The sequence below is a fragment of the Zootoca vivipara genome, chromosome 4, assembly GCF_965207765.1.
Source record: "Zootoca vivipara chromosome 4, rZooViv2.hap1.1, whole genome shotgun sequence".
NCBI lineage: Eukaryota > Metazoa > Chordata > Lepidosauria > Squamata > Lacertidae > Zootoca > Zootoca vivipara.
Window position 1 is genome coordinate 91,522,062 of NC_142587.1, and position 23,408 is coordinate 91,545,469.

The window sequence follows — 23,408 nt, forward strand, 5'->3', positions numbered from 1 at the left end:
TTGCAAAGAATGATGCCAAGAATGGTGCAAGGAAGGTAGCTCTCTGGGCAGAATGTGGTAGCATAACATTGGAAGCCAAGTGATGAAAGATTTGCCAATAGTATTCAGAGCAGAAGCAGCATACTGCTTGTAAAACGCTGCCTTAGATTACGTTTCTGTTATACTATGTTGCTTAATTGTAATTGGCTCCTTGAAATATGGCCACACCAAATGGCATTGTTCCAGAAACCTGCTGAATCTTGGTATGCAGAGTCGATACCATCAGGGAGGTTGTACATTGGCCTTTCTCATATCCCCATTAATCTTAGCATGAAAGTATCTGTCAATGATTATTTAGGATATCTTGTTTTAAGGCTGGTTGTTTAACCTGTTGCACACTTCAGTGCTGCTGTGCAAAGCAATGGGTTAATAATGATCTTTAGGAAGAGCGATAAGTGATTGTATTAATATTGGAGGACTCCTGAGGCCCTGACGTTAAAGATTTGTGCAACAATACCTGATTAGCATAGGAATTTTCAGGCCCTCTTTCTTTGTCAGGCAAGCCAGGGATAGACAAAATATAGATCTTGATCTGCTGATTCACTGTTTGGCTATTTGTGGTATATCAACAAGGATTTATGCCACCCAGTTGTTCAACAACAGTAACAACAACAAAATGACTCTTCCCTGGCCTAAATTTTATTGCTGAAATGATGAAAACTTGGGATAAGCAGGAGGTGGTTTGTGTGTGTGTGTGTGTGGTAATAAGTTCCATTTTTAATTTTGGTGATCAAAACAAATTCCTGGACACAAAATTTAATTCTTTAGGTGCTTTTTTGCCCCAGGCTTTGGTTCATGGACCTCATGGTTTTAGAAATCCTGATCCTGCAAGCCTGAAGTCTGACCACATCTAAGGCAAGCCACCTCAAACCTGGGTCAGTAGCTGCCTCTGGTATGATGAGATAATAAAAAGTGGGGGTAGGAGAAGCTGTACCTTTTAATGTTTGCCTAAAGGGCCTCTTAAATGGCAGCTTTATTCTGTTTGCCTTTTCCAGTTTTATTTATTGAGAGCTGATGCATAGTGCAGCATGTGGTAACTTTATCTCTGCAACAGGTTTTAATCATAGCATATACTACAGCATATACAGTACATGGATCACTGCCTTGTCGTGGCAAAGGGGCTTGAATAACTCAGAGAAGCTATGTGCTATGCCATGCAGGGCCACCCAAGATGGACAGGTCATAGTGGAGAGTTTTGACTAAATGTGATCCACCTGGAGCAGGAACTGGAAACCCACTCCAGTATCCCTGTCAAGAAAACTCCATGGACAAAGACAACAAGCATATAAAAGTTATGACACTGGAAGATGAGCCCCTCAGGTCGGAAAGCATCCGGCATGCTACTGAGGAAGAGTGGAGGGCAAGTACAAATAGATTCAGAGCTGATGAAGTGGCTGGGCCAAAGCCGAAAGGTTGCTCAGTTGCGGGTATGCCTGGAAGTGAAAGGAAAGTCCAATGCTGTAAAGAAAAATATTGCATAGGAACCTGGAAGGTAAGAACCATGAACCTTAGTAAGCTGGATGTGGTCAGAAATGAGATGGCAAGAATAAATATTGACATCCTGGGCATCAGTGAACTAAAATGGACGAGAATGGGCGAATTAAGTTCGTATCGAGATCATTCTATCATTTTTGAGATTGCATCCCAGTACAGCTTTCGCCACTCTTTTGTTGACTATGAGGGCCACTCCATTTCTTTTACGGGATTCTTGCCCACAGTAGTAGATATGATGGTCAAGCCAGAATTAAGATTGCCGGAAGAAATAGCAACAATCTCAGATATGCTGATAATAATAATAATAATAATAATAATAATAATAATAATAATAATTTATTATTTATACCCCGCCCATCTGGCCGGGTTCCCCCAGCCACTCTGGGCGGCTTCCAACAAAACAGAAATTCTAAAATACAGAAATCCATCAAACATTAAAATACAGAAATCCATCAAACATTAAAAGCTTCCCTAAACAGGGCTGCCTTGAGATGCCTTCTAAAGGTCTGGTAATTGTTGTTCTCTTTGACCTCTAGTGGGAGGGCATTCCACAAGGTGGGTGCCACTACCGAGAAGGCCCTCTGCCTGGTTCCCTGTAACTTGGCTTCTCGTAGTGAGGGAACCGCCAGAAGGCCCTCAGAGCTAGACCTCAGTGTCCGGGCAGAACGATGGGGGTGGAGACGCTCCTTCAGGTATACCGGACCGAGGCCGTTTAGGGCTTTAAAGGTCAACACCAACACTTTGAATTGTGCTCGGAAACGTACTGGGAGCCAATGTAGGTCTTTCAGGACCGGTGTTATGTGATTAGTTGCCGCATTCTGGATTAGTTGTAGTTTCCGGGTCACCTTCAAAGGTAGCCCCACGTAGAGCGCATTGCAGTAGTCCAAGCGAGAGATAACTAGAGCATGCACCAATCTGGAGAGACAGTCAGTGGGCAGGTAGGGACTCAGCCTGCGTACCAGATGGAGCTGATAGACAGCTGCCTTGGACACAGAGTTGACCTGTGCCTCCATGGACAGCTGTGAGTCTAAAATGACTCCCAGGCTGCGCACCTGGTCTTTCAGGGGCACAGTTACCCCATTCAGGACCAGGGAGTCCTCCACACCCGCCCGCCTCCTGTCCCCCATAAACAGTACTTCTGTCTTGTCAGGATTCAATCTCAATCTGTTAGCCGCCATCCATCCTCCAACCGCCTCCAAGCACTCACACAGGACCTTCACCGCCTTCACTGGTTCTGATTTAAAGAGAGGTAGAGCTGGGTATCATCAGCATACTGATGGACACCCAGCCCAAACCCCCTGATGATCTCTCCCAACGGCTGCATATAGATGTTAAAAAGCATGGGGGAGAGGACAGAACCCTGAGGCACCCCACAAGTGAGAGCCCAGGGGTCTGAACACTCATCCCCCACCACCACTTTCTGAACACGGCCCAGGAGGAAGGAGCGAAACCACTGCATGACAGTGCCCCCAGCTCCCAAGCCCTCTAGACGGTCCAGAAGGATGTTATGGTCGATGGTGTCAAAAGCCGCTGAGAGATCCAGCAGAACAAGGAAACAGCTCTTACCTTTGTCCCTAGCCCGCCGGAGATCATCGACCAGTGCGACCAAGGCAGTTTCAGTCCCATGATGAGGCCTGAATCCTGACTGGAAGGGATCCAAATGGTCCGCTTCTTCCAGGCGTGCCTGGAGTTGTTCAGCAACCACTCGCTCAATCACCTTGCCCAAGAATGGAAGATTTGAGACTGGGCGATAGTTGGCCATATTGGCCGGATCTAAAGATGGTTTTTTAAGAAGCAGTTTAATAACCGCCTCTTTCAGCGGGTCTGGGAAGGCTCCCTCATGGAGAGAAGCATTTACCAACCCGCGAAGCCCATCGCCCAGCCCTTCCTGGCTAGCTTTTATAAGTCAGGATGGGCAAGGATCAAGGAGACAGGTGGTTGGTTTCATTCATCCAAGCAGTCTGTCCACATCCTCAGAGGTAACAGATTGGAATTGATCCCACAAAACTTGACTAGACAGGACTCTAGCACTCCCCCGCCCCGGCCCTGCTCCCACGGTGGAGTCTACCTCTTCCCGAATCTGAGCGACTTTATCTGCAAAAAACTTTGCAAAATCATTGCAGGAGATCATGTGGCCCGTACTGGGCCTGGATGGAGCAGGTGGTTCCGCTAAATTGCGAACCACCTGAAAGAGTCTCCTGCTGCTGTTTTCTGCAGATGCGATGGAGACGGTGAAGAAGGTCCTCTTCGCCGTCGCCATTGCCACTTGGTAGGCTCGAAGTTGAGCTCTAGCCCGTGTCCGGTCTGATTCAAAATGAGTTTTCCGCCACCGGCGCTCTAGCCGTCTCAACTGTTTCATCGCCCTCAGCGCCGGGGAAAACCACGGGGCTGTCCGGGCTCCATGCAATCTGAGAGGGTGCTTCGGAGCCAGACAGTCAATAGCGCTGGTTAACTCCGCATTCCAGCGGGCCACCAGGGAATCAGCTGAAAGGCCATCGACATGGGATAAAACATCCCCTACCACTCTCTGGAAGCCAATTGGATCCATTAAGTAGCGGGGGCAGACCATCCGAATCGGTCCCACCTCCCTGCAGAGGGGAAGGGTTGCGGAGAAGTCCAGTTGCACCAGAAAGTGATCTGACCATGGCACTTCTTTTGTTTCGCTTTTACTTAATGTCAGATCACCAACATCCATAGAGGTAAACACCAAGTCCAAGGCATGTCCGCGACTATGAGTTGGGCCAGACTTATTCAGGGACAGCCCCATGGTGGCCATGCTTTCCACAAAGTCCCGAGCGGCTCCTTGTAAGGTTGTGTCGGCATGGATGTTAAAATCCCCTAAGACAACCAAGCTAGGTGTCTCCAGGAGCACATCCGACACGACCTGAAGCAGCTCGGGCAGGGAATCCTTGGTGCAGCGGGGAGGTCGGCACACCAAAAGCAATCCTGTACTGCCCCTATTGCCCAACTTCTAGAACATGCACTCAGAAAACTCAGTCTTATCAATAGGACGCCTGGTGCAAACTAATGACTTCCTAAAAATCACTGCAACCCCCCCTCCCCGCCCAGATGACCTGGGTTGCTGTGCATAAGAGAAACCTGGTGGGCAAGCAGCGCCAAGAACAGGCCCATCGGCTTCATCCAACCAGGTCTCTGTCACACATGCCAGGTCAAATCCTCCATCCACAATCAGGTCGTGAATGGCAGTGGTCTTATTCATCATCGACCTGGCATTGCACAGCAGCACCTTCAGGTCATGTGGGTATCCCTTGCTGATTCCAATATCCGTCCGGTCAGGACCAGACCCGGAGGCAGGGATAGTCCCTGATGACACAACCTTGATGGCAGAAAGTGAGGAAGAATTAAAGAACCTTTTAATGAGGGTGAAAGAGGAGAGTGCAAAATATGGTCTGAAGCTCAACATAAAAAAACCAAGATCATGGCCACTGGTCCCATCCTCTCCTGGCAAATAGAAGGGGAAGAAATGGAGGCAGTGAGAGATCTTACTTTCTTGGGTTCCCTGATCACTGCAGATGGTGACAGCAGTCACGAAATTAAAAGATGCCTGCTTCTTGGGAGAAAAAGCAATGGCAAACCTAGACAGCATCTTAAAAAGCAGAGACATCACCTTGCCGACGAAGGTCCGTATAGTTAAAGCTATGGTTTTCCCAGTAGTGGTGTATGGAAGTGAGAGCTGGACCGTAAAGATGGCTGATCGCCAAAGAATTGATGCTTTTGAATTATGGTGCTGGAGGAGACTCTTGAGAGTCCCATGGACTGCAAGAAGATCAAACCTATCCATTCTGAAGGAAATCGGCTCTGGGTGCTCACTGGAAGGACAGATCCTGAAGCTGAGGCTCCAATACTTTGGCCACCTCATGAGAAAAGAAGACTCCCTGGAAAAGACCCTGATGCTGGGAAAGATGGAGGGCACAAGGAGAAAGGGGCTATGGAGGATGAAATGGTTGAACAGTGTTCTTGAAGCCACCAACATGAGTCTGACCAAACTGCAGGAGGCAGTGGAAGACAGGAGTGCCTGGCGTGCTCTGGTCCATGGGGTCACGAAGAGTCGGACATGACTAAAAGACTAAACAACATATACTACAGCACAAAGTATTGGCTGTCTACCAGCTGATCCCTTATTTAAACCCATAAAATGATAAATCTCCCTAGCGCAATTTATAGCTTGAGATAAAAAGAATACAGCAAAGAATATTGTTTAAGCCAGAAAAGATAAAAGCAGTTGGACGTTTTTTGATATTAATGTTGAAAAAGACAATAAAATGGCTCATCAATGTTAAAAAACAGAAATGTTTTTGAAAGGTAGACCAATGTGTGTGATGCTTCAAAATACTAATGGGAGACTTTGTGTTGTGACAGTGGAGTAGTACCGTAGACAGTGCAGAAGAGCCTAATAATAATAAAAATTAGCTGAAAAAGACACATCTAGTGCAGCTTCCTCTTCCCGCAATGGCTAACTATGGGAAGTCCATAAGCAGAACCAAGAGCAGCAGCACTCCCTCATTCATTTTCTGATAGTAGGAAACATTGAGAACCTTTTTTTCTTGTTCCCCGCTTTATGTAACATGGTATCTGATAAATTGTCCAACTATGGATTTGGAGTTTACCTAACTCAAGATACTCCTTTGGCCTGCATTTGTACTCAGACATTTGAACAAGGGAAGAAAGCTGGGTTTACTTAGGGGTGCCCCATTTTGAATAAAAGTAAGTTGTCTGGTTTTTCATTCCATTTTTTGTAGTCTCTCATGGAAGTCTAACCATGTACTGGAAAAACCGATTATGGTAACAGTATATCATACCAGCAGCAAAATTACAATAGACCACAAACACGTTTGGACTAATCTTACCTTAGGCACATAAGTCAGCTTTTGTCAATAATTAAAAACCTTTTGGGAAGATATTTAGTGTTTGGAAGACCCCTCATAACATCTGGGCAAGAGGATAAGTAATCATTTGCCACCTTTCGTCTTCCTTTTCTTTGTAGCATCTATTAGCTAGCTGCAGAGTACGGCTGCTACCCATTTTACCATCTCTGAATGGGACATTAAAAATAATGGCCAATGAGGCTCACTGTTGTCTCTAGAACTGTTTTGAGTGCCTAAGACAGAATGCAGTCAAAATCTCTGCAATACATTTCCTGTATCTCTGCACCACATAATAGTTGGTTACATTTTGAATTTCAAAACATTTAAGATGGATATAAGCTGTGCTTTTCTCAAATTTCAGAATGACACCAACAGAAAGCCTAGATAAAAATGTTTGGATTGTTCTGTCCTACATCATCCAGTATGTCAAGTATAGAGTTATGTTTATGGCTAAATACAAGGTTTCGATGCCGTATGCATAAGATAGTACGGTAGTGATGTTTTCTCAGATAAGTATGAATTCTACTTCTATGTGTGATCCTAATATGTTGTGTAAGCAGCGATGTGTAAGGCATATCTCATGCAGCCTTGGTGTAATCATTGAGTTGTCTTTGAAAACTCTGGTAATTTGATATAGTTATCCAGGGAATGCTATGCATACACTCATATCATGAAACCCAAATCCTTGTTTGTCACCTAAAGCATTGCCCAATCTATCCATTATGCTCCACCTGTATGCTGTGCTAAATGCAACCTGTACAAACTTGTTTTTTGATTAACTGTTGATGTTCATGTGCCTTGATTTTGTGTTCATTGAATCATAGAATTGTAGAGTCAGAAGGGTCTTGGAGGATCATCTGTTGTTGTTGTTGTTTAGTCGTTTAGTCGTGTCCGACTCTTCGTGACCCCATGGACCATAGCACGCCAGGCACTCCTGTCTTCCCACTGCCTCCCGCAGTTTGGTCAAACTCATGTTCGTAGCTTCGAGAACACAGTCCAACCATCTCGTCCTCTGTCGTCCCCTTCTCTTAGTGCCCTCCATCTTTCCCAACATCAAGGTCTTTTCCAAGGATTCTTCTCTTCTCATGAGGTGGCCAAAGTATTGGAGCCTCAGCTTCACGATCTGTCCTTCCAGGGAGCACTCAGGGCTGATTTCCTTAAGAATGGATAGGTTTGATCTTCTTGCAGTCCATGGGACTCTCAAGAGTCTCCTCCAGCACCATAATTCAAAAGCATCAATTCTTCGGCGATCAGCCTTCTTTATGGTCCAGCTCTCACTTCCATACATCACTACTGGGAAAACCATAGCTTTAACTATACGGACCTTTGTAGGCAAGGTGATGTCTCTGCTTTTTAAGATGCTGTCTAGGTTTGTCATTGCTTTTCTCCCAAGGAGCAGGAGGATCATCTAGTGCACAGTTAATCACAGTTGTGGTGGCCAAGCAGCTTTATTTGTGAAGCTGGTGGTTAGGGTCCATGCAGTTCAATCCATTTCATGTTTACTCAGAGGTACATATATTTCTAATATTCATTGCTGGTATGTTTGCATAGTTGACATTAATAATGGACTTTGATTTGATTCTCAATACTGCTTTCTTAGATAATTGGGTATATTTTTTACTGTTCACATACCTTCTGTATTATCATACTAAGTTTTTTCAGCAGATATGCCTGGGAATATATGTAACATTTGAACTTTGGCATGGTTTTTCATCAACAAGAGGCCATACACCCCAAACTACTTAGCTGTGTTAAGTAGTTCTTCAGTGAGAGCCTAGCTAATATGCTTTCACCATTGACCCTTGGCTCTGGGGGAATATATGAAAGCTTGAATGGAATTTGTTCTCTTTAGAAAAAGGCATGAGCCTGAAGAACAGCAGTAGTTAACTTTGGATCAGTAACCTACATGGCATATTTTAAGTCTTGTCACAGTTTAACTTTCTCAGCAGCCACATCAGTTTCCTGAGGCCTTAACGCTTCATCGTTTTGAAGTCTGTATTTTTTATGGTCATGTTGTTGGGAAACATTACTGTAGCCTGTACAGTGCTACAATTCAAGTGCTATTCATTCTTTTTATGACGTCAGAGGCTCTTCAAAGAAAGGAAGTGGTTCTCATGATATTTTTGGACGCCTTATGTTCAGACCTTATGGGTTTCAATAAACTTGATCAAATGCAATGATCTCATGATTAAGTGGACATTAATCCATGAGAGCTTATGCCATAATACATTTGTTGGTCTTTAATGTGGCATAGGACTTCTAGTTTTAGCTACCACAGAGTTAAGATGGCTATTCCTCTGCAAAGTAATACAGTGGAACCTCTACTTACAAATTTAATCCGTTCCGAATGCACATTCGTAAGTAGAAACATTCGTAAGTCGAAACGATGTTTCCCATAGGAATGCACTGGGCATGGATTAATTCGTCCCGGAGCCTAGGAAAAAGACCCTTTAAAAGAGACTTTAAAGGCATGCACCCCACATTATCTTTCAGTGCAGGGAGCGGGTGGCGGCGAGGCGGCAGGTTAGTGGTGGCGGCAGGGGCCTGATCCGGCCGTGGGCCGAGCGCCTGAAGCAGCGGGAGGCCATTAGTGGCGGCAGCGGGGGCCCGATCCAGCCTTCGGATGTCGAAAAAAATTGTAATTGTAATTTGTAATTGTAATTGTAATTTGTATCCTTCGTAAGTAGAATTTTTTGTAAGTAGGGTTATTCGTTAGTCGAGGTACCACTGTACATTGGATGTTTTAAATCTAATTAAATGGCTTACTGTTGGTGGAATAGGGTTGAAGAGGGAATTCCTGGCCATATTGTGATACAGATTTGGAGGACAAGTAACCTATAGCATGTTGAAGCCTATATTGCTGGGAAATGCTCTTATTTGAAAACCTGGAGAGCTGTTGTCCATAAGTATAGACAGTTTGAAGCTGTCTTGCCAATCATTGCAAGAACTAGATTTTTTTTTTAAAAAAAAGTCCATATAAATGTAAATCGGCCCACATCTGTGTACCTCAGTTCCACAGAGCTGCAAAGCTGAGGAATAGCCACTGAGGTGTCCTTTGTGTGATCATACTGTAGAGCAGGGGTGCCCAAACTTTTTCCAAAGAGGGCTAGATTTGATGAAGTGAACATGCGTGAGGGCCGACCAAAGTTGTTGACTTTTTTAAGGATTGAAGTTGTTGAGCTTTTTTTTTTAACAAATTTACCCCAAAGGTGTTGAGCTTTTGGGGGGATTTTACCCCAGGAAATAAACTGCCATAGGGGCCGGATTAAAGTGACCGGCAGGCCAGATTAGGCCCCCCAAACTTTGCCCAAGCATTTTGATCTTAATTGAAAATTGCTTTTATTGGGGTATGCTATAGTCACCCACTGTATCTGATTTGTGATTCTGTGGTTTTAACTATGGCTCTCGTTATAATGTGTCTTGTTTCCCCTAGTTGATCTTTTTTTGCCAGCTCTGGATTGCAGGAAGGGTGGGATATAAACATAAATCATAATCTTTAACCTGGTTCCCCCTATTTTATCCCTAAGTGGCCCTGTGAGAGAATTCGGGGAGAAGGAGAAACTGACTGGCCCGAGGTCACACTGCAAATTTCATGGCTGAGTGTGAGTTTGAATCAGGGTTTCCCTGCTTCCTGTCAAACACACTAACCGTTGTGTCATGGGGTTTTGTTTTTGTTTTCCCCCCCAAATTTTGTGAAAGTTACCGAATGTATCCCAACCCCCCCAACCCCCCCCCCTGCCGATTGTTTGCATGCTTTGAAACAAACTTGCTGCTAAAGCAGCTTTCCTCAGCTGGTGCCCTCCAGATGTTTTGGACTTCAGCTCCCATCAGCCCCAGCCAGCTGGACAGCATGTTTTAAAGAACAGTGTGGCAAGGAGGGCAACTTTAGGCAAACCTTGAATGTTGTTATTTGTAGACTGAACGAGTGCAGCTACCTGCTAGTATGGTGAAGGATGCTAGATGACGACTACCAAAAGGCTTATAATTAACACGAAGACCTACATTCCTTTTGCTTTAATAACAGGAAGAGAGGTGAACTTTGATTAGGTGCATAGTTGTCTAAAACTTCCTGGTATTTGGATTTAAGACTTTTGATGTCAAAGTCTGTCTTGCCTCTGCTTCTTTAGCCCCTAGGAATGTCTTTTGTCTTCCTCATACAAAAGATATTTCCAAGTGATAAGCCTCTTAGCTAATGTTGCACTCATACCCTTTCAGGATTGTCTTGTCATTAAACTGTATGGATTCCTGCATTTCCTGTAAAAGTATTATTGGATTTGTTTGAGATACCTGCAAAGATCTGACGGGTTTTAAGATAAATAATTGTGTGTATAATTGTTTATGACTGAATATGTAAACTTGAATTGACCTTTACTTTCAAACCAAAATTGAAAGCAGCCAAATTCTAGCGCTGCATCTCTCTCTCCCCCCCCACCCCGCCCTCTGTCTAGTCTAATGCCAGTCAGTTTGAGTAGTTGATTCTTGATTAGCTGCTTTTGAGCTGCAAGGTACAACCAGAAGGCACATAACATATATTGCAGCTATTTTTTGCTTTGGAATTGGCTGCTCTCCTTTGGTGAGTTGTGATTACCCCAAGAGTAGAAATGTGCAAGTATCCCTACTGGCTCATGAAGCTCCTGGCAGCTGCCATAGTACTGGGTTATCTTTCCCCAGCTAGCAAAATATTTATGAATGTCCCGGGAGCGGCTCTCTTCCATTTTTTCTCTACCTCGAACAGTGAAAAGGAATATCCATGGAATCTGGTTCTGTACACAGTTATTTTCCATATATTCAATAAACGTTTTCCAGTCTTCTTTAAATGTATGTTCTTCATCTTCTCAATATGTTAAGCCTGCAAGTTGTGCATATTCTGTCAACTTAAGTTGCCAATGTTCTTTGGTTGGGACCTCACTCATTTTCCATTTTAGGGCTAACAAAAAACAGGCGGCAGTTGTTGCATACATAGATAGCCTTTCCTGACACCTGGGGGTTTCAGTCTGAATTATCCCCAACAGAAGGGACTGGTTTTTTTCGGGGGGGGGGGAGTAATTTTAAAACTTTTTTTCAATTCATTATAAATCATTTCCCAATATTCTTTTACCCTTTTACATGTCCACCACATATGAAAGAACATTCCCTCCACCTCTTTACACTTCCAGCACTTATCTGATTCTATCTTGTAAATCTTAGCAAGCCTACTTGGAGTAAAATACCATCTGTGAATTATTTTCAGTTAGTTTTCCTTCAAAGAATAACATGCTGTAAATAAAGTCGCTTTTCCAAAGTTTCTCCCAGAGGTTAAAATCTATATCTATCAGAACTGTGACAAATTCCTGTCCTACTCTCACTGGCTAATACACAAGGATACTACTTTATTTAAAGAAAAACAGTCTGGTGTAGGATAAGTGTATGATAATTCCTTGCCCTAGACTCTGTCTTGTACCAAATAAAATTAAACACACAAGCTCTAGGCAGAGCACATATTTTACGACAAACCAATCCGAATTCTTTGTTAGGTTGGCAGTATGCACCCGCTCTTGTAAGAACAAGTTTTTGTTCCAAGAAGTACATGTTATAACAACTGTCTTGTTCTAGTTAGGATCTTGGGCATTTCCATTTATTTTTAAAATGGGATGGCAGAAAAGGTTAAAGAACTATAAATAGCATCTAAATTCACCACTTTGTAGCTCTTATGGTTTCTGTAGCTGTAAGGTAGACTGAGGATATATCTTGTGTTCCCTGTCAAAAGGAGGTAGACAAGGTTTATTTTGATTTCGATTTTAAACTAACACATGTGAAATTTGCAATGTAAGGTTCAAGCCAGCTTGCTCCCACCTCATTCTGCAGGGTGTCTAGCTCATTTGCTTGAGTAAGAATATAGTGAAAGCTCAGATTAGAACTCCTTTGGTATATCCCAGATGCACCCAGGATATAGGAAAAGGTAAAGGTATGTAGACATATTTATAATAAACTGGAAGAGAACAATATTTTTCTCTTGGTGCTTATCTGTAAGAATGTGAAGTCCTACTGCATCGACAAAGTCCATCTAGCTTGACGTTCTGCTTCCAACAGTGACTAATAGGATGCCTCCAGGAAGCTCAAGTGGAGCATGCCGTCAAAAGCTGTCCCTCAGTGCTCTCTCTTCCTTCCTCTGAATGTGGAAGGTTCCATTTAGCCATCATGGCAATATCGGTGGATATTTAGTATACAGTGGTACCTCTACTTACATAAAGCCGCCTTCAATAATGTCAGCATTATAGATACATAATGCTTGATGTGTTCATGGCATGCTGTGCTGATGAAGTCCTGGGTTGTGTTTAGAGTGCTGTAGCCCAGCTATCCATGTGTCATTAAAGCATTAACGGCATCTGGCTCAGAACCAGATATTTATCCATCCCACACACCCATGGGCCAACAACTTTGGCAGGTGATGAGGCCACCCACCTGTTCTATCATCTTGACATCATGATAGCATCAAGTAGCTGATAGATGGGAAGTCCTACCCACCTGTCAAAGTTGATCTGCGGGGGAGTGGTGTCTGCTTCACCAGCACATTCCCCAGGGGCAAAGCCTCATGAAGCAGCACCCATCAGGATTGAACTCTCACTCACTGGCAGATGAATTAAGAGTTCAGACCTGCTGGCTACAGGGATCTGCTTTGCCAGTGTCTTTCCTGCAAGGATTGAATTAGCAAAGCAGACACCACTAGCAAGATTATAGTTTGTTCACAAACTGGTGACAGAGAGGCATCAGTCATGTTGGTTACAGGGGTCTGTGTCACCGGTGCCTTCCCCACAAGGAATGCATTGGTGAAGCAACACCCAGCAGGATTGAATTCTGCCATTAGCTAATGTCTCCCACTGGTTGTGGTTTCGGGAAAGAGGCCTCCCACACCTACATTAAAATACTATAGCAAACTGTCAGTTGCATACGAAATAAAAGTAAAAGTGTACAGTAGCACCTTAGAGACCAACTATTTTTGTTCTGGGCATAAGCTTTCGTGTGCATGCACACTTCTTCAGATATGGTACGTTGGAAAGTGTCGATCACTTCTCCTAGCTTGGCAATTACCTTTCCACATTGATGCCAAAAATCACCATCGTCTGAGCTCTGTGAGTGCAGCTTTCTCCCAATTGAAGTGCAGAGTGTTTGAGAACCAGAACATTTGCAGGGAAAACAAAATGCTTGTTTACAAAGCTATTGTACTACCAACCTTACTGTATGCATGTAAAACATGGACCACTTATAAACACTATTTCCAGCTTCTCGAAAGATTTCTTCAACGGTGTCTCCAAAATATTTTACATATCACTTGGGAAGAAAGGCAAACTAATGCCAGTGTACTGGAAGAAGCAAAGATCACCAGTGCCAAAGCAATGATTCTTTAACATCAATTTCTTTGGACTGGTCATGTTGTGCGGATGCCTGTTCATAGTCTTCCAAAGCAACTACTCTATTCCAAACTTAAAAATGGAAAGTGTAATGCTGGTAGTCAACAAGAGGCTTATATACTCTCTCAAGGCAAATCCTTAAAAATGTACGGTAATATAAACACTGGCCTGTGAGTGCTCCAATTGGAGAATAGTCTTTACCAAAGGTATCATGGACTTTAAAGATGCTCAAACTCGGGACAAAAGGGAGAAATGTGGTAAGAGGAAGACACGTTTGGCAAAGCCTCACCATGTTCAGCTGCCGCCTGGAAACCTATGTCCCCACTGTGGAAGGACGTGTGGATCCAGAATTGGCCTCCACAGTCACTTACAGGCTCACTGTTCATGGTGACAATCTTACTCTGCTACGAGGGATCACGGAAGAAGTCCCTTAAACTGGTCCACAGTGCTTGTGTCTGCAGCTGAATACCTTTAGTGAAAGATGTTGCTATTTAATATTTACAGTATATTCCTGCGTATAAGACTACTTTTTAACCCAGGAAAATCTTTTCAAAAGTCAGGGGTCATCTTATACGCTGGGACGTATTTCTTCTATGGCGAGTATATCCCAAACTCTATATTTTAACTGGAAAAGTTGGGGGTCGTCTTATACGCCCAGTCGTCTTATACGCCGGAATATACGGTAGATAAGCATGTGTTTGCTTCATATGTATTTCCTGAGACTTTCCACGTCTTACAGCAGAGCTCAGGGACCTACCTTAACCTTCAGGGCGGTAACAGTGCGGTATAAGTTTTCCCCTTCATGGGTTTGAAGCAGAATGGTATTGGGGCATGAAATTTTAAAAAAATTAAAATTTCCCTCATCAGCACTCCCAATTAGGTCCTGTGCAAGACATGCTAAGGAAACTTGGAAATAAACAGAAAGGGGGGCTTTCATAACTCCCAGGAAATTCCCTAGATGATCCTTGCTTGTCTCCTTTTAGAAAAAGTACACAAAGAAGGCAACTCCAGTCTTGCTCAAAATAGTCAAGTAAGTTTTTGTTTCACAAAATTATAGTGAAAAGGCTTTGAAGGAAGGCTGTTCTACACTTGTCTTGTTCTACACTGTTCTACACTTTGCTTGGTGAGGAGGCAGAAACGTGTTTTTTGTTTCTACCAGTCTTGTGTAGGTGTTGCCCTTTGGACAGTTGCATCTCTTAAATTACTTACGTGGCTAATTATCCCCCACAGAGATGAAATAATGGCCTGATAAAGATCAAGGTGAAACCAATTTGATAACACTATAAAGTTCAAAGGGCCACATAAAAAGGTAGACAGGTATGGACTATGTCTCACTGTTCCCCACCCTTTTTATGGTATTAATGTGCCTTTACCTTGCAGTATGTAAAGTTATGCATAGGGCTTATTCCCTCCTGATAATTTCAGGTCAGTTGTCAAATGAAGTAAAATGTGAAGTTAAACATCAAATTCTCTAATTCTTGTCGCGTCCCTCCCCTTAATTTGTGTGTGCTTATGTTTCTGTCTGCAGCTTTAGGGACTAGAAACATGATTTTGTGAGACTCAGAAGTCTGAATTCAGCAGAAGAGAGTCAGGAAGTTGGCTTTGTAAAGGAGAGTTTAGGGATGCTGGACTAGATAGGGCTCTGGTCTGATCTAGCATACCGTGTTTCCCCCTTTTTAAGACACCGTCTTATAACTTTTTTTTGTCAAAAAAAACCACGGTGTCTTATTTTCAGGGGATGTCTTAAGGCTTGGCGCCTAGCGAAGTCAGCCCTGAGAAGGGAAAATGGCATTTTAAAATGCTGTTTGAAGTGATTTCAGCCTGCCTCCCCGCCGCCCGGAACCAGCTGCTACAGCGTGGAGCGCTCAGCAGCGCCGGGCGGAACGCCCAGCAACACGGACGGAGCGCTCAGCAGCACCAGGAGGAGTGCCCCACCGTGCCGGGCGGCGGGGTGGCAGGCTTCCTTGGCAGGGCCAGGAAGAGACGAGGCCGCTGGCTCGGGCGCTCCTGAGTCCTGACCCCAGCCGCTTCCACACGGCAGCAGCAAAAGAGCCGTGCGGCCACATGGAGAGGCGAGCGCCCGAGTGGGAAACGCGCTCTCTGCAAAGCTCTACACTCATTTCATCCGCCCGACGGGAAAGCGAAGTGGGGAAGAGAAAAAGAGCCGCTTCGGTTTTTTCTCTTTTTCTCTTCCCCACTTCGCTTTCCCGTCGGGCAGATGAAGTGAGTGCAGAGCATTACAGAGCGCGCGTCTCCCACTCGGGCGCTCGCCTCTCCAAGCTCTGCACTCGCTTCATCCGCCCGACGGGAAAGCGAAGTGGGGAAGAGAAAAAGAGAAAAAACCGAAGCGGCTCTTTTTCTCTTCCCCACTTCGCTTTCCCGTCGGGCGGATGAAGCGAGTGCAGAGCTTGGAGAGGCGAGCGCCCGAGTGGGAGACGCGCGCTCTGCAAAGCTCTGCACTCACTTCATCCGCCCGACGGGAAAGCGAAGTGGGGAAGAGAAAAAGAGCCGCTTCGGTTTTTTCTCTTTTTCTCTTCCCCACTTCGCTTTCCCTTCGGGCGGATGAAGTGAGTGCAGAGCTTTGCAGAGAGCGTGTTTCCTGCTCGGGCGCTCGCCTCTCCATGTGGCCACATGGCTCTTATGCTGCTGCCGTGTGGAAGCGGCTGGGGTCAGGACTCAGGAGCGCCCGAGCCAGCGGCCTCGTCTTTTCCTGGCCCTGCCAAGGAAGCCTGCCACCCCGCCGCCCGGCACGGTGGGGCACTCCTCCTGGTGCTGCTGAGTGCTCCGTCCGTGTTGCTGGGCGCTCCACCTGGGCGCTGCTGGGTGCTCCGCCCGGCGCTGCTGAGCGCTCCGCGCTGCAGCAGCCGGTTCCGGGTGGCAGGGAGGCAAGCTGAAATCACTTCGAAAGGCGTTTTTAAACGCCATTTTCCCTCAGGGCTGACTTCGCTAGGCGCGTGCTACAACTGAACCAGGAACAGCTGATTTCCCCGCTACAACTTACCTGTATCTCCGCGCTCTGCTTCCTTGCTTTGCCCGCCGCTGCTGAGCGTTCCACGCTGCAGCAGCTGGTTCCAGGCCCCCAGCTGGCAGGCATGGAGGTATGTCTTATTTTCGGGGTATGTCTTATATTTCTCAAATGCTTAAAATGGCTGCCCTGGCTTACTTTTTGACTACGTATTAAAAAAGGGGAAACACGGTAGCTCTTACATTCTTAGAGCCCCAGAAGTTGTTTTTTTTTTGTGGTGGGGAAGGCGAGTCAGTGAGTGAGGAACTTTACAAGCTGGAGGAAAGTGGAGCTCAGTTGCTGCCCTTTGGGTCAGTCCCTAGAGCTGTTGTGCAGATCTTGCCATCAGTTTTTGAGATACACTAAATCAGGCAGATGTTTTGGACTACAATTCCCATCTTCCCCAACCACTGGTCCTGCTAGCTAGTGATCATGGGAGTTGTAGGCCAAAACATCTGGAGGGCCGCATGTTTGACATGCCTGCACTAAATGCATGTGACATGCTGCAGTGTCTATTAAAACAGGGCATCTTGGTTTTACTGGGTTTAAGGCTGCTTGTACCACAGTTTATCTGCAAAATATTACAGGTCTTCGTATCACCTTAACTATAAAAATAGGATATGATTAAAATTTGAATACTTTTTGTATATCCTGTGAAAATACCTCCAAGCAGCAAACTTGGCATGGGCCATTTGTTCAAAGGGATCCAAATTTCTCCTCTTCCTTTTGTACTTAAATATCCTGGTCTTTTAAAAGCATTCTTTTGCCAGTGCTAGCTTAAGGGTTTTGACAGGAAATGAAGCTACTCCTTATCTTAGTGTTTTGCTCTTTGAATAGCTTATTACTTAAGCATGATACATTTTCTGTTATATGTTAATTGTGTTTGAACTGAAGCTTGAACTTCATATTATGTTTGATTCTACTTCCAAAAACTTGCATCCCTGTATCAAATTCCTCCTGTGGAACATTGCATAACTTATCTGTATATCAGGATATTGTGCATCTGTATCAGGATATTGTGTTGTTCATTTTCCTGCCCAGTATATCATTGGCTGAGGTAAACCTTTGAGATATCACTTACAACACTGCTAGGTGTGCTGAATCATTGCAGGGTAGAAGCGCAAAAAGAACCTCACATGGATATGTCATTTTAGGCAGCAGCCCTGTACTGAACTTATCTTGAAAACTGCTTTTAGTCTTTGTACTAGCCCTTCAGCATTGTAGAGTTTCTTCATGTTCAGAAGTCATTGAATCCTTTTTGAACAGGTGTGGAAGACCAAATGCTATGTGTGCTCTTTTTAGTTAAATTTCCACAATGCCCATCAAACCTTATGAGCTCTTGACATGTCCAGATGTGGTGTGGGGAGGGGGGGCTTCTTTCCCAGAGAATAGTAGATTGGAGACTTAAAAATGCTTCCAGATTATTGGATATGAATGAGAACATTGTATGAAGTGAAACTTGGAGGCGGCAATGAAAACACAGAAAATATGCAGACACTGGGCACAAAACTAATAGTTTTGGCATGTGTTTGGTCTGCAGCTTGCTTTTGTAGGTGTGAATGATGTAAGCCCCAACCAAAAGTTGAATCCAGAGAGCTTTGTGTTTCCTTTCCTATTTTACAAACCCTCATCTTGAACCAGCACATAAGTAACACTCTCCATATGGCCAAAATTTTAAAGGTTTTTGGAAGCTAGGTGTTTATAGCCCCTTGAGTCTTGAACAAAACCCATAGAATAGTGCATCTTTATATAAAGCTGAACAGTGGTTGGATTTGTTACAAGTTACTTCAGTTGACAGCAACTGGAAGCTAACATTTTAGTCATGAAAGTTGGAGGCAGGAAACTATTTGGGCTGGTTAAGGAAACAGTGAACACTACATCAATGAGTATTTTAAAGTCTTTATTTCTATGACTCCATTTACAGAAGCTTCAGACAAGAAGAAAACCAAGGGTTGGCTTCTGTGCCCCCCCCCCCTGTAGACTGTTTTGCTGTCTTCTGCCCTTGCCTCCTCCGTTCCTTCTTCTTGGGCTCTCTAACATTAAAACCATTAAACTAAATCTTGGCAGCCTGGCTAGGTTAGATGGCTGTAATGCTGCTTTAACATTTTTAATCTGCTAAATCGCTTAAGTATTTCTGTGGCTGCCAAAGATAAGTCTCTAACTTTGAAGAAAGTATTGGTGTTGAACTTTATTCTTGCTAATGGTCAAAGCCTTTAGCTGGCTTTTGTTTTCCTTGTTTCTGTTTTATTTTGAAGGGAGAAAAGTTGGGTTCTCACATGATTCCAGCACCCATGAGTAAATTTAAGCCACTTCTCACATTAGGCATGTGTTAATATTTGGAACATAGTATTGCATTCAGTGCTTACATATGGAAGAGTTTAGTTTGAAGTGGCCCTAGCAGTATACAGGGTTCCAAACATGACTCATTTTATGCAGCACTTCAGTGGGGAACTAGAATTGCTTTTCTTTTTAAAGGAAAGTTGTTGCTTGTGGAACTGTTGGAAAAGCTACTTTGGTGCCATTCAAACGTTACTTTCCCCCTTAGGGTGAAATTTGCAGTGGCTTTGGGTCCACAAAGAATGGTTAGTCATGCAAAATTGGATAAGGTTTTTACCATTTTCTGCTGTGGGAAAGGAAGCATGAGCATCAAAGGCAACTTCCCAATCTTTCTGTTGGTACAATCTGTCTGAAAATAAACAAACACTCTTGATAGAGATGACCTGCTTGCTGTGTTTCTAGCCTGTTGAATCTGCTTTGTCTTCTTATTCCTCCTTCGAGTCCTTTAACATGGCTAAATTCCTCTTGAGTTGCATGCTTGTGGCTTGGAGCAATTGGCCTTGCTATCGCTCGGTCTCCAGAAATCAAGTCTCTGGGATGAACAGAGCATTGTGCCTCCTAAGAGGATGATTTTTGGAAAAACAACTAGTAAAGATTTGGCAGTGCAGCTGATGTTTCTTTCAGATCTCTCTCTCTCTCTCTCTCTCTCTCTCTCTCTCTCTCTCTCTCTCTCTCTGTGTGTGTGTGTGTGTGTGTGTGTGTGCATATTGATATAGTCAACCAGCCTACTTGGGTTGTTCTAACAGAACTATTGGAGTAGCATATTGTAGGAGAAGTAGGACTAGTACAAACTGGCTTTCACAAAATAACAATTTTGATTTTCAAACTGCTGTGACTTCATGCATAGAAGACAATCTTACTTGGCTACAAGTGATTGCCAAAGAAGAATGTAAAGCTTCCCATGTACAGCTGTCTTTTGGACCTGGGACGCAGGTGGCGCTGTGGATTAAACCACAGAGCCTAGGGCTTGCTGATCAGAAGGTCGGCGGTTCGAATCCCTGCGACGGGGTGAGCTCCCGTTGCTCGGTCCCAGCTGCTGCCAACCTAGCAGTTCGAAAGCACGTCAAAGTGCAAGTAGATAAATAGTAACCGCTCTAAGCGGGAAGGTAAACGGCGTTTACGTGCACTGTTCTGGTTCGCCAGAAGCGGCTTTGTCATGCTGGCCACATGACCTAGAAGCTGTACGCTGGCTCCCTCGGCCAATAACTTGAGATGAGTGCCGCAACCCCAGAGTTGTCCAAAACTGGACCTAATGGTCAGGGGTCCCTTTACCTTTTAGTTCAGTAACATGTGTTGACTACTGTGTATACTACAGGCTTTGCTTGAAATGTGTTTAGGAACTGAAGCTGGTGCCAAATGTTGCTGCCCTGTTCTATTAACATGGTCAGATTGTAAAGTTAAGTACGCTGGTTTTGGTTTAGATATCTGATTACTACATGTAAAGCTCTAGATGGTCTAAGTACAGTAAACTTGAGTCTTCACTCATACGAAATCCCATGATTAAAGTCTTAAGAACCTTTACTTGGGGTTCTGTATAACCATGAAAATAGATCTGTGGGTGCATGGAACAGCCCCTCTTTATGGCATGCATTTGATAAACTTTTTCAGGCTACATCACTGTGCAGTTAAGACATCAGTAAGAACTTTTCTTGTTGGCTATATTGGGGGCAGGTCTGGGTGGATTATTGTGTGAGAAGAACGAACTGTAGTTCATTGCCACCTCTAGAAGTGACAGTGTGGGTCTTCTGCATTTTATACTCTATTTTCATGAATGTCATGTGCTATTTCTGTTGGCATAAGTTTAAAAAACTATTTCAATAGTGATGTTAATGAATTTCATATGTTAATTTTGCACTGTATGAAGAGTGATTACTTTTTGCTGTATCTACCACCCATCAGTTTCACTGAATTTTTGTTTGAATAGAATAGAAACTGTTCTGCATGCTGTTCATAAGTTTTATTAAACTTTTGTCTCCACACCTGAACAAAAAAACAAAAAGCTTCCAGTGCATACCTCATTCTAAAGTCTTAGTTACCTGCTTCATTTTCTCTCCCCCCCCCCAACTGTTATCCTTCAGGGAATCTTCGGAACCCTGAGCATTTGCCATGGGATCTTTGCATTGCACAGAGGATACTGGGGCATATACTCCAGAGTGAACTGTTACACTTGGGTCTCAGTCTCCCTGCATCATCTGAAGGTGCCCTGGAAATCCCACACCAAATGAGCAGCTGTGTTCACATGTCATAGAAAGCCATAAACTGTGACTTACTACGACATAGCAGCTTGCTAGTGCACACTGCTGAATCACTCCTGTTGCGTTATTCCCTTTGAGCTGGGAACAAGAAACTGCACACCCTGGTTTAGTGTGACTATTGGAACCCAGTCCTTTTTTTCTTTCTCACCAAACAAACCACAATGTTAAGCCAAGATTTGTTACTGACTTAGCAGTTCTGGTTTGTTTGCGAGAACAAACATGGTTTGGTTGTATGCTATATTTTGTAAGTTGCTTTAAGTTTTCGTAAAAAGACTAATCAGTTCAGTAAATAATAATGTAATAATAATGAGCATTGGTTGACACATCACTCTAAGCTCATGGTTTATGGCTCCCAGCTTGATGAAGGGAGTAGTTCAGCAGTGTGTAGTAGGCTTCTGCTCCATAGCAAATCAGTTTATGACTTAACGTGATGTGTGCAAATGCAGCCAGTAGTCCATAGAATTCTCTCCTCTCTCATTGAATGGAACCTGTTGCTGTTTTAAATATCAATGAGAATTTCTTTGTGTTGCAGATTTAATACAGTGCACAAATGAGATGAACGTAAATATCCCACAGTTGGCGGACAGCTTGTTTGAAAGGACAATGAACAGTAGCTGGGTGGTGGTATTCAAGTCACTCATCACAACACACCATCTAATGGTGTACGGAAATGAGGTAACTTACCGTATTATTACTGCAGATCACTCATACATTAGAGAATTGGCTTATTCAGTGCAACCTGGCTTTTTGCCCTGCATTGGGGATAATGAATGGTATTTAAAAACAGCCTGAGGCTTAACTAATGCATGTTCCCCGGCAAAAATTGTGAAAGCGTATTTGGATGATCTTGATCACTTACATGCCATAAATAAGTTTGTAAGTGTCTCTAAAATAGGGATTGGTAACCTGTATTCCTGAGGACTTCAGCTCACATTAATTGCATCCAGCATGACCAGTGGTTAGGGATCTGGTCAAAAGGCATTGAGGATATTGGTCAAGTTTAAACAACTTGATCTATAGTATTTGTGAAAATTGTTAGTGTTAATTTTGTCTACAGCTATAGAATTGAACTATAGAAAATTCAGAAAGGGTGGGAACAAATAATAGGGGCAGTTTAGAAATAATCAGCTTGCAATAACTTCTGAGGAGTAATGTTATTTTTACATTCCACAGTCTTCCTTAGGTTCCACATCTCAAAACAGGTTTTTTGTTTTGTTTTGGTTAAATATATATCACCCCTTCAGTAAAACTATAACACATTTGTTCAGTTGTGTTTCCATAATGCATGTGATCAGTCATAACTTGGGAGAATGCAGAGGATAGTGTTTGAACATGAATGATTATTATTTTATTTTTCTGGCTACATATTGCCTGAATTAATTTATATCACAGAAACATAATCTTTCCTGTTGAAAGGGAGGGGAAAAGAAGTAGGGCATTTTGCAGAACAATGGTGCCACATCACCATGTGAAATACATTCAGGATCTCATTCTTAAAACACTTCCTTGCCTCATACTATGCTATTACAAAAGTTTTATTTATACTGCTCAGTTCATGTATTTGGCATTGATGAGGGTATTATCAGAGAAGGAAAAGGCACTTGTGGGCTGGCTGAGGAATGAATGGGACTAATATGAGTCATTTGAAGTCTGCATCATTTACCATATGGTTAAATTGTTTACTGGCTAAATGTCACCAATGCATGTAAGTTCATTCACTGTTCAGAGTAGGTCATAGTTGTAGTGATCCAGTCTTCTTGTCCAAATGGGATTCAATGTGTTCTAGAATACATATTTATCTTAATATAGTCTTTTGCTGCTTTTTACATCAGTGCTTCCAAGTGACTTATAGGACAAAAAAATTATAATACAACAAGAAGAAAAATATAAAAACAGCAGTAAAACAAGACCTAAAATGCCTATCCAGTATATACTGGGGGCTGTGTTCCTGCTTGCATTGCTCACCAAACTCCGCACTCCCCTTTAAATCTTACCAATCCCCAGG

The 23,408-nt window shown here is 43.6% G+C and overlaps 1 protein-coding gene across 19 annotated transcripts in view; it reads left to right on the forward strand.

Moving 5' to 3' along the window:
• The window catches only part of PICALM (phosphatidylinositol binding clathrin assembly protein), an 80,138-nt gene that overhangs the window by 11,123 nt on the left and 45,607 nt on the right, over nucleotides 1-23,408 (forward strand). For all 19 annotated transcript variants that reach the window (XM_035114310.3, XM_035114316.3, XM_088668804.1 and 16 more), the window contains exon 2: nucleotides 21,936-22,078. In XM_035114310.3, the coding sequence (XP_034970201.1) occupies nucleotides 21,936-22,078 (143 nt within the window). The remainder of the gene's footprint in view (nucleotides 1-21,935; nucleotides 22,079-23,408) is intronic.